The 13,190-nt window shown below is 33.6% G+C and overlaps 1 protein-coding gene across 1 annotated transcript; it reads left to right on the top strand.

Annotated features, from left to right (window-relative positions):
• The first annotated feature begins 257 nt into the window (after positions 1 to 257).
• On the top strand, positions 258 to 11,233 carry LOC121116202 (uncharacterized). The gene is made up of 3 exons (XM_040710450.1): positions 258 to 401; positions 1,203 to 1,379; positions 10,973 to 11,233. Exons 1-3 carry the CDS (start codon positions 330 to 332, stop codon positions 11,147 to 11,149), a joined length of 426 nt encoding a protein of 141 aa, XP_040566384.1. The 5' UTR covers positions 258 to 329; the 3' UTR covers positions 11,150 to 11,233.
• Positions 11,234 to 13,190: the final 1,957 nt, after the last annotated feature.

Here is a 13,190-nt window from a genome sequence, read left to right as displayed (position 1 = left end):
GGATATTGTTACAGCCCCTCCACCCCAAACCCTGCAGACCCCCTGCTATTATTGATAACGATAAAAAAAAAACAACATGAGAATTGAGAATATATTATACGTATAAAGTATTGGTTTCTTAAAATATAAAAAGAAATACCTTTAATTTCTTATTAACTTCCGGGATCCTGTCATTTAAAAATTTATTTCCCGGGATACCGGGAATTGAGAACCCCTAGTAATATATATTTTTTCTATCAAAGAAGCGATAACAGTTCTCAACGCCACTGATAAGATTGTTGAGTTAGTTTCATTTATGCTCAAAGTAGTTGAATAATTCAAGATTCATCATGGGGGAATTGATAGACTTCGACTATAAACGACTTTTATCGTTAGCAGGGATTCTTAAACTCGTTGAATTAGTAAGCCTTACATTCAAATTACATGTGGTCCATAATTACAGTCCCATAATTTTTTTTTTTGAGAATATATAAATACTTATTTACAGCTAATTTAATATTGGTAAATCTACAATTAACTAATATATAAACTTGGTGGAGATACATTGTCGTCACTTACGGCCAGCTAGTACACCAGGGGCGTCCGCAGGGGTTTAATATTTGCAATTTTTCCCCAAAAAATTTACTTCTTTTTAGCTATGGATATTTGAAATTTTTTTCCAATTTTTTTTTGTTAATACACGTGGATTATTGATATAAAAAATAAATTTAATGTTTGAAATAATTTCTGAATATTTACATTTTGGAATTTTTTTTTCTACAAAATTTAATTTTCTGTCAATGCTATGGATTTTCGGAAAAAAATCCAAAAAATTTATTTTTTTGTCAATAACTATGGATTTTTTTTTTTTTAATTTCCAAAAATAAAGTAATATCAGGTGAAGAGCGAGAGAATTTTTTTTTGGATCTTTTTTAAGGAAAGACAGAATATTTTTCTACGAAACATATGTTTAAATTTTAGTTTGGGGAGGGACCCCGGTGTCCTGGAGGGAAGAGGCAAAACCATTTGCACAATTTTGGCTCTTTATTTACAGTGATCGATGAGACTCAAGCATCCTTCTGGATCTAGTAATATTTCTGACTTGGATGAGAAACTATCTACAAACAATATTCACAATTAATTTAATGACATTAAATGGGACACGTAACATATTCCGGACCACTTATTCGATATAACTGATTCCCATTTTGTTTATTTTTTAGCTGTTATGTTTCATTTGCCTTGTAGTAGCAACCGCAGGGATTGAATTTGGCCCACTACCATGGCATTATGATAACATTGACGCTAATTGGTTGATCATCTCTACATCCGTATTTTCTTTTGTCATTATCTTGATACAAATTGTACTTATCTTATGTGGGGAAATTGGAACATTGCAGGTAAGGTATATGTACTATGTAATTATGAACAATCCTGGAGTGATTAACTTATTTAATGATGTCTGTTTCAACCAAACTGTTATTATTAGAGTTGTGTAGTTCGTAATGGAAAAAAAAGCACAAGGAGAAGGCAAGAGCAAGACATATGGTAATACTGAATTAATACCTTTGTTAATATCAGCTGACTTTTATATGATTTTGGGGGAGAAAATGAATTACGGCTATAAAGAGGATAAACTTTTACATTTAAAATTTAAAAAGGATTTTAACTTATATATATATTATTAATTAATATTATATATTCCATCTTTTTTCGAACTCATTAGTCATTAAATAAGTGAGATTATTATGTACGCGAAATAAAGGAAGGCAATTCTTCCGCTCGGCGATCTTTATTCTAGGTGAAATTTCCCAGAACGAGTAATTCCACTGTAAATTTTAACAAGGCGAGTTTTTCTAGATCTCTCGTTATTAGTTTCAACCTAAGCACTTCTCTTATGTCTAAGGACTTGATTTTTGTAGAAAAAAAACACAGTTTAGTGATAATAAAAAAAGTGGTCATGGATTTAACGTCTCCGTCTGAAGTAAGAATTCTCGCTAATCTTTGGTGTAAATTGTTTTAAAAATGAATAATATATGAATTTAAATATAATTATAATCTTTACTCTCCACTAATGCTATTCTGGATGGTGAAAATTATCCTGTTTATGCTAGTAATTCATTGTATACACCCATCCCCCCTCCTAACAATATAACAGGCAGTTGATATTAAAAAGGGTATTAATTCCGTAACGCAATAAGTGTAGTTTACCGTGCTCTACAAAAATCCCATCCCTGACCATGTTAAACGTCAGACAGAACTCCGACTTAAAGTGAAAAGACTTGACTTGGAGTCGTAGCTAGTCCCGTAACCAGACCTTTGTCCAAGGATGGGTACTCCAAATTATATTAGGAGCCAGGTCTGTGACTATCATTTTTATCTCCCGGTTAACAGGCTTGAGATGTCAATTTTTACTTATTTATTCTTGAAGTTTTTAAAAGCCCAAAATTTGAAATATTACTTAGTATTAATAACAATATATAATCTTATACTCCTTTTTTTCTTCTTTATACTCTATTGGTAAATGAATCAGTGAACACTATATACAGGGCACCCAATGTCGTCTTTTTACACATGCATAGATTATTTTTTACTCACTAGATTATTTTTAAGTTGAATCAATGTTACTTTTTCCAGACTTTTTCACGACAATTAGATATATTTTTTGCAAAAAAACAGTTGTTATACTCAATTCAGTCAGATTATATCAACTCACTGAATACTCCAATTATATCTCCTTGTCACTTAATGAATGTCCTAATTTGTCCTTGGAGTGACACTTTGATTTATGAAGAGATATGATGACATCCCTTACTAGTCACAGGTCTGGAGGGTACATTTCATTTAAAAATAAGAATTTTAAATTTATAATTCACTTGGGGCACATGTATTTTTTGGGAGGTCACAGCCACATAATTTCCCCTGTAGTCACAGCACTGCTACTCCATAACATCCTATATTCATATAAGGCCTTAACCGTTTCTCAAGTCCCCTTTCTGGAATCGAACCCTGATTTCCCGTTACATGTCAAAACCACTGGAGGCGTCTATGACACAGTCGACAGTTGATATGGCACACCTTAGAAGGATACGTCGAAAGCGTAAAGCAATGAACATGAATTAATCAAGTTGTATGGCCCCTGCGTCCGGTCGGCAACTCCCAACCACCTTGTAACTAAAAAAACCCCAAAATAAAACTTTTATGCCAATGCAAACTTTTGCTCGGAATTAATCTTGCATCTTTAAAAAAAAAAAACCTCGTATGTTGGGGTGCAATGTATCTATAGCCCCTGTACGAGATGGAAGGAGGCCTTTATATTACAAGTAGAGTCTACAATATCGGATATTAAGTCTAGAGTCATGTCTCAAGTCATTACTTAATAGTCAAAGTCCGTTAATATTTTTATCGAATCCATTTCCACTCCTCAGATTTAGTTCGTGCTTATTTCACGCCCATAATTACAGTAGATTTATTTGTTTTTTAGTCTTAAGTACTTAAGTCCATGTAGTATAATTTTTTTATAATCATAATCAGATTTGTTGTCGTTCAAATTTTTGAATCGTTTAGTTCTCTTTCTTCGTTCATATTTTTCAAATTCGTTTAGTTCACTAAATCGTTCACATTCAATTCGTATAATCGTTTACCTTGATTTTGTTTAATTGTTTACTTTGATTTCCTTTAATCGTTTACATTGAATTCGTATAATCGTTTACCTTTAATTTGTATAATTGTCTACATTGAATTAGTATGATTGTTTAAATTTAAGCGTTCATTGTTCAATTTTTAACAATAATTTCGTTCCCTTTGCACCAATTTTAGAAAAATAAAACGCGATCATTGTAAGTCGATAAATTTCCAACATCTTTTAATACTACGGTTCATGGGCCATATCTGGTCTGACATACCCTTTTTATGGGCCCCAGTGCCTCTGCTCTATTAATAAAAAGACTGGTCCTTGGAAGATGATGGATTGTTGATATTATTTTTTATTGAACGAGTGAGTGTTGTTGATTTATAGCATCTAATAAAATATACCTATAGTTTTTCACTAATTAAAAATTTAGATTAAATTACTATTATTAATTCCCTGTAACTTTGAACTAATATCCTCTCATCCTCTTCTATTTTCGTTACTTAAACGCATCCTTATTGTACAAATCTGGCATATACAAATGATTAAAATATTGGAACATGTAAAGTACTCTCAAACATATCAAATAAAGTCATGAATACTTATCTATGTCTCTGAAAAAAATTATCTATGGAGATTAATAAAATAACTTTATGAAAAAATTAATTAACGATTGGGTTATAGAAGATATTGAAAAAAAGTATTATGGATCTGAGATAATTGATTTAAATAAACGATTTGAATGTGTAATTTTTGTCGTTTATTGTTCATGAACACAACAAATCAACCAAAATCTCAATTGTTAAAGAGTATTTTTTTATTTATCGATAATAGTTGTCTACTTATTCTCACTTAAAAAATTAGTTTTTCTCGTTGGGAAAGTACTTTATAATGTCAAATGATCAAATTGATAATTGACTGTGAAAAATGTCTTATAAATTGGTAGTCAATTAAAGTATTTACTCTGAAGCTTTTAGTTTTTTACTCAAGTCAAATCTTCAAAATAGGGACTTGAGTCCAAGTCACAACTTATGGACATGGTGGGGTTTTATGAGAGACACTTTTCCAAGGCAAGGTCCTTTTAAAAAATTGAAATGACATATTTTGTCTTGAAAAAACGTCATTAAATTAAACATGGAACAACTTATTAAAAATGCAAGAAAATCCCTGGTCTTTGCTACAAAAAAGTCAATTTTAAAAATAATAATAATAAGGGGCCTTAGACCTAAATAATGGAAGCTTTCTTTTCTCCTGCCTACCTTGAGGCTCTTACTAAAACAATTAATAATTTAGAGCTCAATTCAACGGCTTGTAACAAAAAAAAAAATCATTATAAAAATGGTGTTATAATTTTTTAACTCAATCTTCAAAATACAGACTCGAGTCCAGATGTGGGAAAAAGTCCTTATAATGCGAGTCCAAGTCGAGCATTCAGTATTTGATGACAAGTTAGAGTCCTTAAATATTTTCCTCGAGTCCTCAGAAAATAAAAGATACTTTAAACAGTACTTTATATCCACTGATAAAATGAAATGATTTTCGATTGCAAGTGGAATCGTGAGTCTTAGCCAGTGATACTGTATCACTCTGAGTGAGTCGATGTACCGCAATCTGGACATTATAAAAATATGAAAAGGAAAAGATGTGACGTCACACACCTTTTTAAAAATAATATATATGAATGATCATAATTTATTTCGTTATTATTTCCAAATAAGACATTCTTATGTATCCGCAGGTCGGTTGTATAATTTTAAAAGCTTTTTTGGGGGCCTACGTCTTCGGTTCGCCTACCGATGCAGGCCCAAGTCAGGTGACTAGGCTTTTATTATTGGTTCATTTTGTGGAGTGACTGTGTGATTGAATCACGTGATCGACTCAGACCGATAATGAACCGACCCAACACTACCCACCGTTATTTAAAAATAAAAGAAACCGAAAAATAACATGGTAACCCTGACAATTTATAGAATGTTTGAGAGGAGAGCAGTTCAGCTGACATAATGTTTTATTAGATTATCTGCAAGGAGCATTCAGAGGATGGAAGGGCATAAAATAAATCTCTCCGTACATATAAAAAGGAAATACGTACTGGAAGTACTCCGATATCGATTCTCAATTCTACTCCTGAGTCCAACCAAGGCTTACTCCTGTAAAACCCGAGCAAACTATCATTGTTAATCTTCGTCTTTTAAGAGTTCACTAACTAGTTATTACTATATACTTAAATGTTATGTCTTCAATAATTAAATAATAATGACAAGAGCTTTGGAAAATAACAGATCATGTTCAGATTATCAAAGAAACATGTTTTATATACCTCTATTCTTAGCTAGAGAGTCATCCCAGTCTAGCCTCGGGTCTTTTATTGTGTAATTAAGTCACGTCACAAAATATTACATCAAGTCGAGTCTCAAGACCCAGTCCTCACCTCTCCTCTTGTCTCAGTCTCCACATCTGACCCCTCTGCAAACGAGATTTAGACTATAAGCATTTCACTATCAAATGCCTATGATAGTTATGAGCTCGACTCATATTTATTCCAAGATACTTAGAGAAAGGGTATGTCAGGCATCATATTTTCAACCACACCTGAAAGACTTGACATAAGGAAGATACATCTAATGTATCTTCATTGCTCCGTTGAATACCCATAGTTGAGCAATATATGTAGTACTTCTCATATATAAATAGAAGTGGTATTACCCACGGGCCTGATAACTGAAAGAATGAGGAGTTCAATAATGGTATGCCAGAATGAAACTCAAAGAAAAAAAACTAAGTTTAGAGTTTCATGTTAATCATGGTTGAGTGTTGTGCAATGAACAAAAAAACCAAAATGTTTATCTACTAAAAATCCAAATTTTACAAATTAGATTAAAAAAGGTTAGGAAGATTTGCGAAACTGACGTTTGGCTTTCAAGATATTATGAAAGTTTGGTTTGGAATTGCTGCATCCAATCAATAGAATTGCTCTCAAATGTTCATCAATCAATTGCATTCGATGTTCACATAAATCATTTTTGAAAATGTTTGCTCACAGATATAAGTTGTCCCAATCACTGATGCCATTCCAACGGCGGCAAAGTTCTTCAGTTTTAAAAATTCATCATCAGGCAAGAAGCTGTAAAATGCTGCAAGTTTTCCTTGTCTATGTTTCTCTTTCAACAAGTCATTTGCTTTCAAATAAATGAGTTCCAATTGTAGATCAACAGGTATAACATCAAGGTTATAATCAAAAGCATTCTGGAACAAAAGAATGCCACTTTCAATCTGAAATAATCCTCAAAAAAATGTTCCTTCAAGTCACAAATAATCTTTTTTGGAAAATTGAGGTTGATATGTTTGGAGGCTGTAATAACGTAACAGGATTTACGTTAGCTGAGTTACCTCACTACTGTGTGATAAGGCAACTCACAGAAATGAGAATCAATTTCTTCAAGAAAAGATAGGAACTGACGTTGATTGAGTGCATGTAACCGAGTGAAGTTCACAGTCGAAACGACTGGTTCCGTACACAAGATACTAAGTGTTTCCCACAGAGTCCCTTCCCTGCTCATGTATGATGCAGTGTTTGAATAGAGCTCCCAGGATTTGCAAATCTCTCAACGGAATCATGATATGCCCCACCCGACCCTTCATCAATCCAGCCATATTTTTGACTCCATCGACTGTTATACATGGAAGCTGATTCCACTGGAGGCTATAGTCTTGTAAAGTTTTTTGCACCTCCATGAAGATGTTTCTTCCCAGTTGTTGTTTCATGCATGTTGCAAATGGATGCCAACTCTTTCACTATCTGAAAGTCTAAATTGACACCACGAACGAGCATGAGAAGTTTTGAAAGATAAGTAAATTCATCATGCACCAGAGAATACCATAAGAAATTCCTAGCTTTTTTGCCATCTTATACACTATTTTGTAACTTGCACAGATTCATTTTTCGCAAACTTTCTAGTGAAGAAGTTTTTTTGAGTTTCTACACCTCATTTTATGGTCTCATATTTCACAGAGCTTAACTTTCCAGAAAATTGCATATATGTTGATAGATGTTTTGTTCCATAGTGACACCGAAGATTGTACTCATTCAAAACTGTAACACTTTTGCTGTATATTATACAATGAGCTTTCCGATCCTTTGTTTCCGCAAAGATATATTTTAATCCACACTCTCCATTAAAAACGAGACACTCGGCGTTTACTATTATTTTTTAAGTAGCCATAATGAAGGGCGAATAAAACTTTATCTGGAGATGAAAGAAAGCGAAAAGATAAAGTTAATATATATTTGTCGAAATGCATAGAAGAGGACAAAAGTACTCTATAGTTTTTTACAAGCTAATATGCAGAAAGTACACCGCAGCAATAACAAATTTAAGACCCATAGCAATCAAGATCTTCTATTATTCTAAAACATAATATTCAAATTAAAATCTTATCTCAAAGTTTTGTGTTACATACGTTTTATCAAGCAAATTCAAGTAGCGTTGGCGGGCCGAATGAACTAACGTTGCAGGCCTTAGTTCGGTGCCTGGATGTAACGGGGGAGTGCACTCTCGCTAAGGTGGGATCTCACCTTTATATCTTTCATTTGTGAAACGGAGTCTTCAAATATGAGGATATATTTCTTTCTTAACAAATCCCTTCTCTCGATATCTCCTTCCTGGGAACAGCATACATTAGGGTGTTTGGGTAAGGTAACGAAACCAAACTCCAGACAATGACGAAACCCCAGTATAGTTTGGGCCACCTCAGTTACAGGATCTGATCCATCAGGAGAAATATTAAGGTAAATGGAGCCCATAGTTTGGATTTCACCTCCTCCAAATACATGAATAGTACCTGTATTTTCTTCCATTGTCTTTCAAGCATCATATTGTTGTGGTAAAATATTCACATAGGCCCCAGATCCAATAGAAACTTAATTTTATGATCTTCGACATAGCAGTACACATAAGCTCCAACATCTTTTACATTCAATACTTGAAATGAGATCGATGAGGCAGACGACATCGAACACTTGCAACAATTTGCAAAATGACCCGTTTTTCCACAACCACAAAAGTCACGTCCAGTAGCAGGGGCATCAGGCTTTATGAAGATATGTTTCCTATTACAAAAATCCTTCTTTCTCTCTTTCGGCATGCAACTCGATTTAGGTGAGAACTTCTTTTTGAAGGACAGCTGTAAACCATAGGGCCCTTTGAATTCAGAGAGCATAATGTTTCTTCTCCATTTCGTTTGAGTGATTAATATATTTTCTATAGACCTAACTACTTTGATTACTTCATCAAGGCTTGAGGAACCTTTTTCAGATACATTTTGTCTAAGTTTAGAGTTAAGAGGTATTTTTAGTACATTACCTAGAATAACTTCATCCTCAAATGACAAAGAACGCCCTTTACATATAAATTTCCCAAATTTAGCTTGGCTCCTTAATCTTGTGATAAAATCGTAAATGGATTCCCCAATAGCTTGCTTAATTTCAGAAAGCCTAAAACGTTCGAAGAATACTGTAGAACAGTAGAATGTGCCCTTGACATTATTCTAGTTGCTCCTTGAAATTCATCTATCTCCAGCTCCAGAGACACGGTGAGGGGTCTTGAACCATTGTTACCCTTCTGCTCCAGTACAATGCAACAATAAGGCTTTCTTTATCTCAGCTGACATCTCTCCAAAGTGGGAAGCATTGATGTTAAATTCGTCCATCCAGGCCTCTACGAGCACCACTCATGTCGAAGAGAGGAGGTTGGCTTACGCCTAAGTGGCCCGCAATTGTTGGAGACAGCTCTTTTTCTTTGGTAAAGAGGTACCATTTCAGCCTTTTTCCCCCTTCTACTTCCTATTTTTCATTTTCATTTTGATAAAGTACGAAGAAATAAAGGTGAATCAAGCGCAATATTAAAAGAGCTTATCATACACACTGAATCTAAAAAAATAACGTGAACATAAAATATATCAATACAAGGTAGACACATTAAACAACACAAGTAAAGCCGGGAGATAGATCTACTAGACATAATAATAATGCATAACAAAAACTCCCTAACAAGGCCTCGTTGTTACTCTCTGCTCACACTCACACTTACTCACTCAATACTTAGACATTCTCTCCTCCAGAATAAAAAATAATAATAAAACAACTAGAGATTTTTTTTTAAATATGACGTGATGAGTCAGAGATTACTTTAGTCTCTAGAGCACTACCTGACTGAGTTTTTACTACACACGCTCGTTGTTAAAACTCATATAAAGTCACAGTCATCATTTTTAATTTTATATTATACACCTCGTTTCTTTGCTTTGAATATAGTTAAGAGAAGAATTACAAATTCATAAGATTTATACTAAATACGATATAAAATTTGACGTTTTTTAAAATCTTTTTTGCATGAAAATAGTGTCTCAGATATACCTTGTCCCTATGTATCTTGACTTATTCCCAATAAGGGGTCAGACATTGATGACGTCCAGTTGAGGGGGCGGGGGTGACTTTAGGGGGAGTCAACAAAACCTTTTGAATAAAAGTATATCAGCAGAGGTGTCTGTAGGAGCTGTAGCACTTCCCAAACGAAATAATTTTTGCTCTTTAATCGAAAATTATTTGGGTTAGTATGAATTTTATATGAGGAAATAACGTTAAAAATTTCTTTATGAGGATTTATTTTCTACAAAATTAGTATGTGGAACAAAAAATTTAATTTTTGAAATTTGCAAAAAAACCACAAAAATTTAAAATTTTTGGAAAAAATTTTAAAACCCGTAGATATTCTCAAAAAATTCAAAAATCCACAGCTATTCACAAAAATTAAAAAAAAATATTTGGAGAAATATTCAAATGTTAAATTTTTTGGAAATTTTTTTCAAAAATCTTAAACTTTTCTCAAAAATTCCTTAATTTGGAGGGAATTTTTTCATAAAAAAGAAAAGTAATAATTACTTAAATACCAATAATAAATAATTATCGGAATCGCAAAGTAAACATTATTTTTCGGATGCCGATCCTGATTCAGATTCCTGAAAAAACACTTGATTCTCCGATTTCGATTAATCGTCCCATCACTAGTATAAAGTTTTGGACAAACAGAGATAGACAGGAGGAGTATGACCCCATATGTAATTTTAACAAAGCATTAGTACCGCTTAAGAAATCACGAGCGCACCACTTCAATATCTATGATGCTCTCGTGAAAATCTGGTGCTTATTTTATATTATTTTGACAAGACACTTTCCTTCCAATTTTAATGAGCTAAAACACAATTGAAAATCGTGAGTGCCTCACTCACTAATACTTTGAATGTTGACTATTTATACTCTTTGTTTTAAACTGACATAATAAAATATTTATTCATCATTTTCAGATATTGATATATTCAGTATTACTTGCTATACTCAATCTTGCAAGCTCAATCGCAGCTCTCGATACTGGAACAAGAAGTGGGGAGAAAGCACTCGGATCCTTTCAATTATTTTCCTCAGTTGCCTTTATTATGGAAGCTGTATTAACAATACTAGAAATCCTAAAGGGACCTCAATAGATTTAAACTTAATTTAATTAATTTTAATTTATTATTTTTATAAATTTTTAGAAAAGTGAGCCATAATAAATTATATTCATCTCATTGGTTCTGTACTAGCTCACTATGTCGTTTCCATTCCTCTCATTCTATTTTTTATTATTATAAGTCATAAGTATTACAGTCTACTTTTATAACTCTTACCTGTAAATATTATCGCTGCCGGATCACTGTCAGGTACTACGATCATGTAAATAAATCGTTACATATATCGTAAGTCTCTTCCACGCCTTTCTCTCAGTCAGGTCACCGCATCTGGCGACGAGCATGGGATCGTCCTTTCCTCCTCTGGACGGGGTGATAGCTCCTGGTAATCTGCTGTTTGAATTTGCACCGTTGGAGAATACCCAGGCTACTCCCTTGGACGGCCAATGGCTCATGATATGGCAACGAAGATGGGATCAAATCCAAAATGCTTTGCACACGTCTGAACTCTTCACTATTGAGTTCTTCCGGCGGCACCGACAGGGAGACGTATTTATTATAGAATTAAAATAATTGTGCCAAAATTAGGGGCTCCTAGGGACGAAGCTGTGGGAGAAGTTGGTGCCCTGTTAGAGACAACTGTCCATTTTTTTTATCAATCCGTGTCTGCTAGCTCCTTTCCTCCATGTGGCTCGGCAAGGAAGACATCTCACAATGATGAGCTGTATGCTTCAGATCCGTATATCGATGAAAAGATTTCAGAAGCGTGAGGTATCGTTCCTCACGTCACAACGAGGATGTCTTCTGGATCGCTATGGTGTGATTTGGATCCAATATATATGTATGAAAAGTCTGAGATGTGGTTCCCGACGTCCCAACGAGCAAGTGATCCGGATCTCTATGGTAAGGATTGGTATTGTGTATCGATGAAAAGATTCCAGAAGCGTAAAGCGTGGTTCATTACGTCCCAACGAGCAGGTGCTTCGGATCGTTATGGTATGGTTTGGATCCGTTTATGGATGAAAATATTCGTGGAATGTATATCTCGGTCACGTCACAATAATGATCTTCAAAGTCAAGCAAGGAATGAGAGATTCAATACGTCTTTTTAAGACATTATCGTTTTGTTGTTTTTAACTTCTGATGTAGGGAGAATTCCAACAGGTTCTCGAATATACCCACAAAATTTAAATTACAATTGTTAGAGATTCAAACAATATCAAACACCGGTATGTTTAAAAAAACCAAAAAAATAGCTTGGTTATCTTGATAGTTTGAGGAATGTTTGGGAAAAGAGGAGCATAGCTGTTCTCCCAGCTGTTTCATTAAAATATTTGCAAGCAGGTATGAGATTAAGCAAATACACACAAACCCCAGTCTATATCTAGCATTGATGTACATAGACAGGAAATATAGCAATGTCGATTCTCAATTCTACTACGAGTATAACAAGGCAGGGCGTCCGCAGGGGGTGAACTGGAGGGCCTGAAACTCCCCCCACACCCAAATAAAAAAATTAAGGAATTTTTACTAGATTTTTTTTTGGTCAGGATAAAAAAAATTACGCTAATATAAGAATAATTTTTTTTTTAAAGATTTATTTTCTTAAAAAAAGGTCATTCGGGCAAATTAAGTAGCAGAGCAAAAAATATAATATTTGAACTTTTGTTAATAGCTGTGAATATTGGATTTTTTTTCCGTAAAAAATGTAAAATTTGAAGTTTCATTTTGAATTTTATTTCCAAAAAATTTGATTATCTGTGAAAAGTAATGGATTTTTGAATTTTTTTTCCAAAAAATTTAATTTTTTTTTTATAAATAATTATATAGATCAAAGCCACTTACACTATGCAACACCATTTTGGGCCGCATGCTGAACCCACATTTATTATTGTTATTTGACTCGTAGAAACCGAAAATGACAATTAAAACTTTCAACCTTTACAGGTTTGACTTTTAAAGGCTTTTCTTTCAATAGAATTTTAATGTATTGAGTACCATATTTTGACACGAAAGAACTATATAGATGAAAAGTGCCAAAAAATCGAGGAAAATGAAGTACCTTACTTAGAAGCTC

The sequence above is a fragment of the Lepeophtheirus salmonis genome, chromosome 4 (assembly GCF_016086655.4).
Source record: "Lepeophtheirus salmonis chromosome 4, UVic_Lsal_1.4, whole genome shotgun sequence".
In the NCBI taxonomy this organism is placed as follows: Eukaryota; Metazoa; Arthropoda; class Copepoda; order Siphonostomatoida; family Caligidae; genus Lepeophtheirus; species Lepeophtheirus salmonis.
Note: the sequence above shows the minus strand (reverse complement) of the source record. Positions and strands in the feature narration are given on the sequence as shown.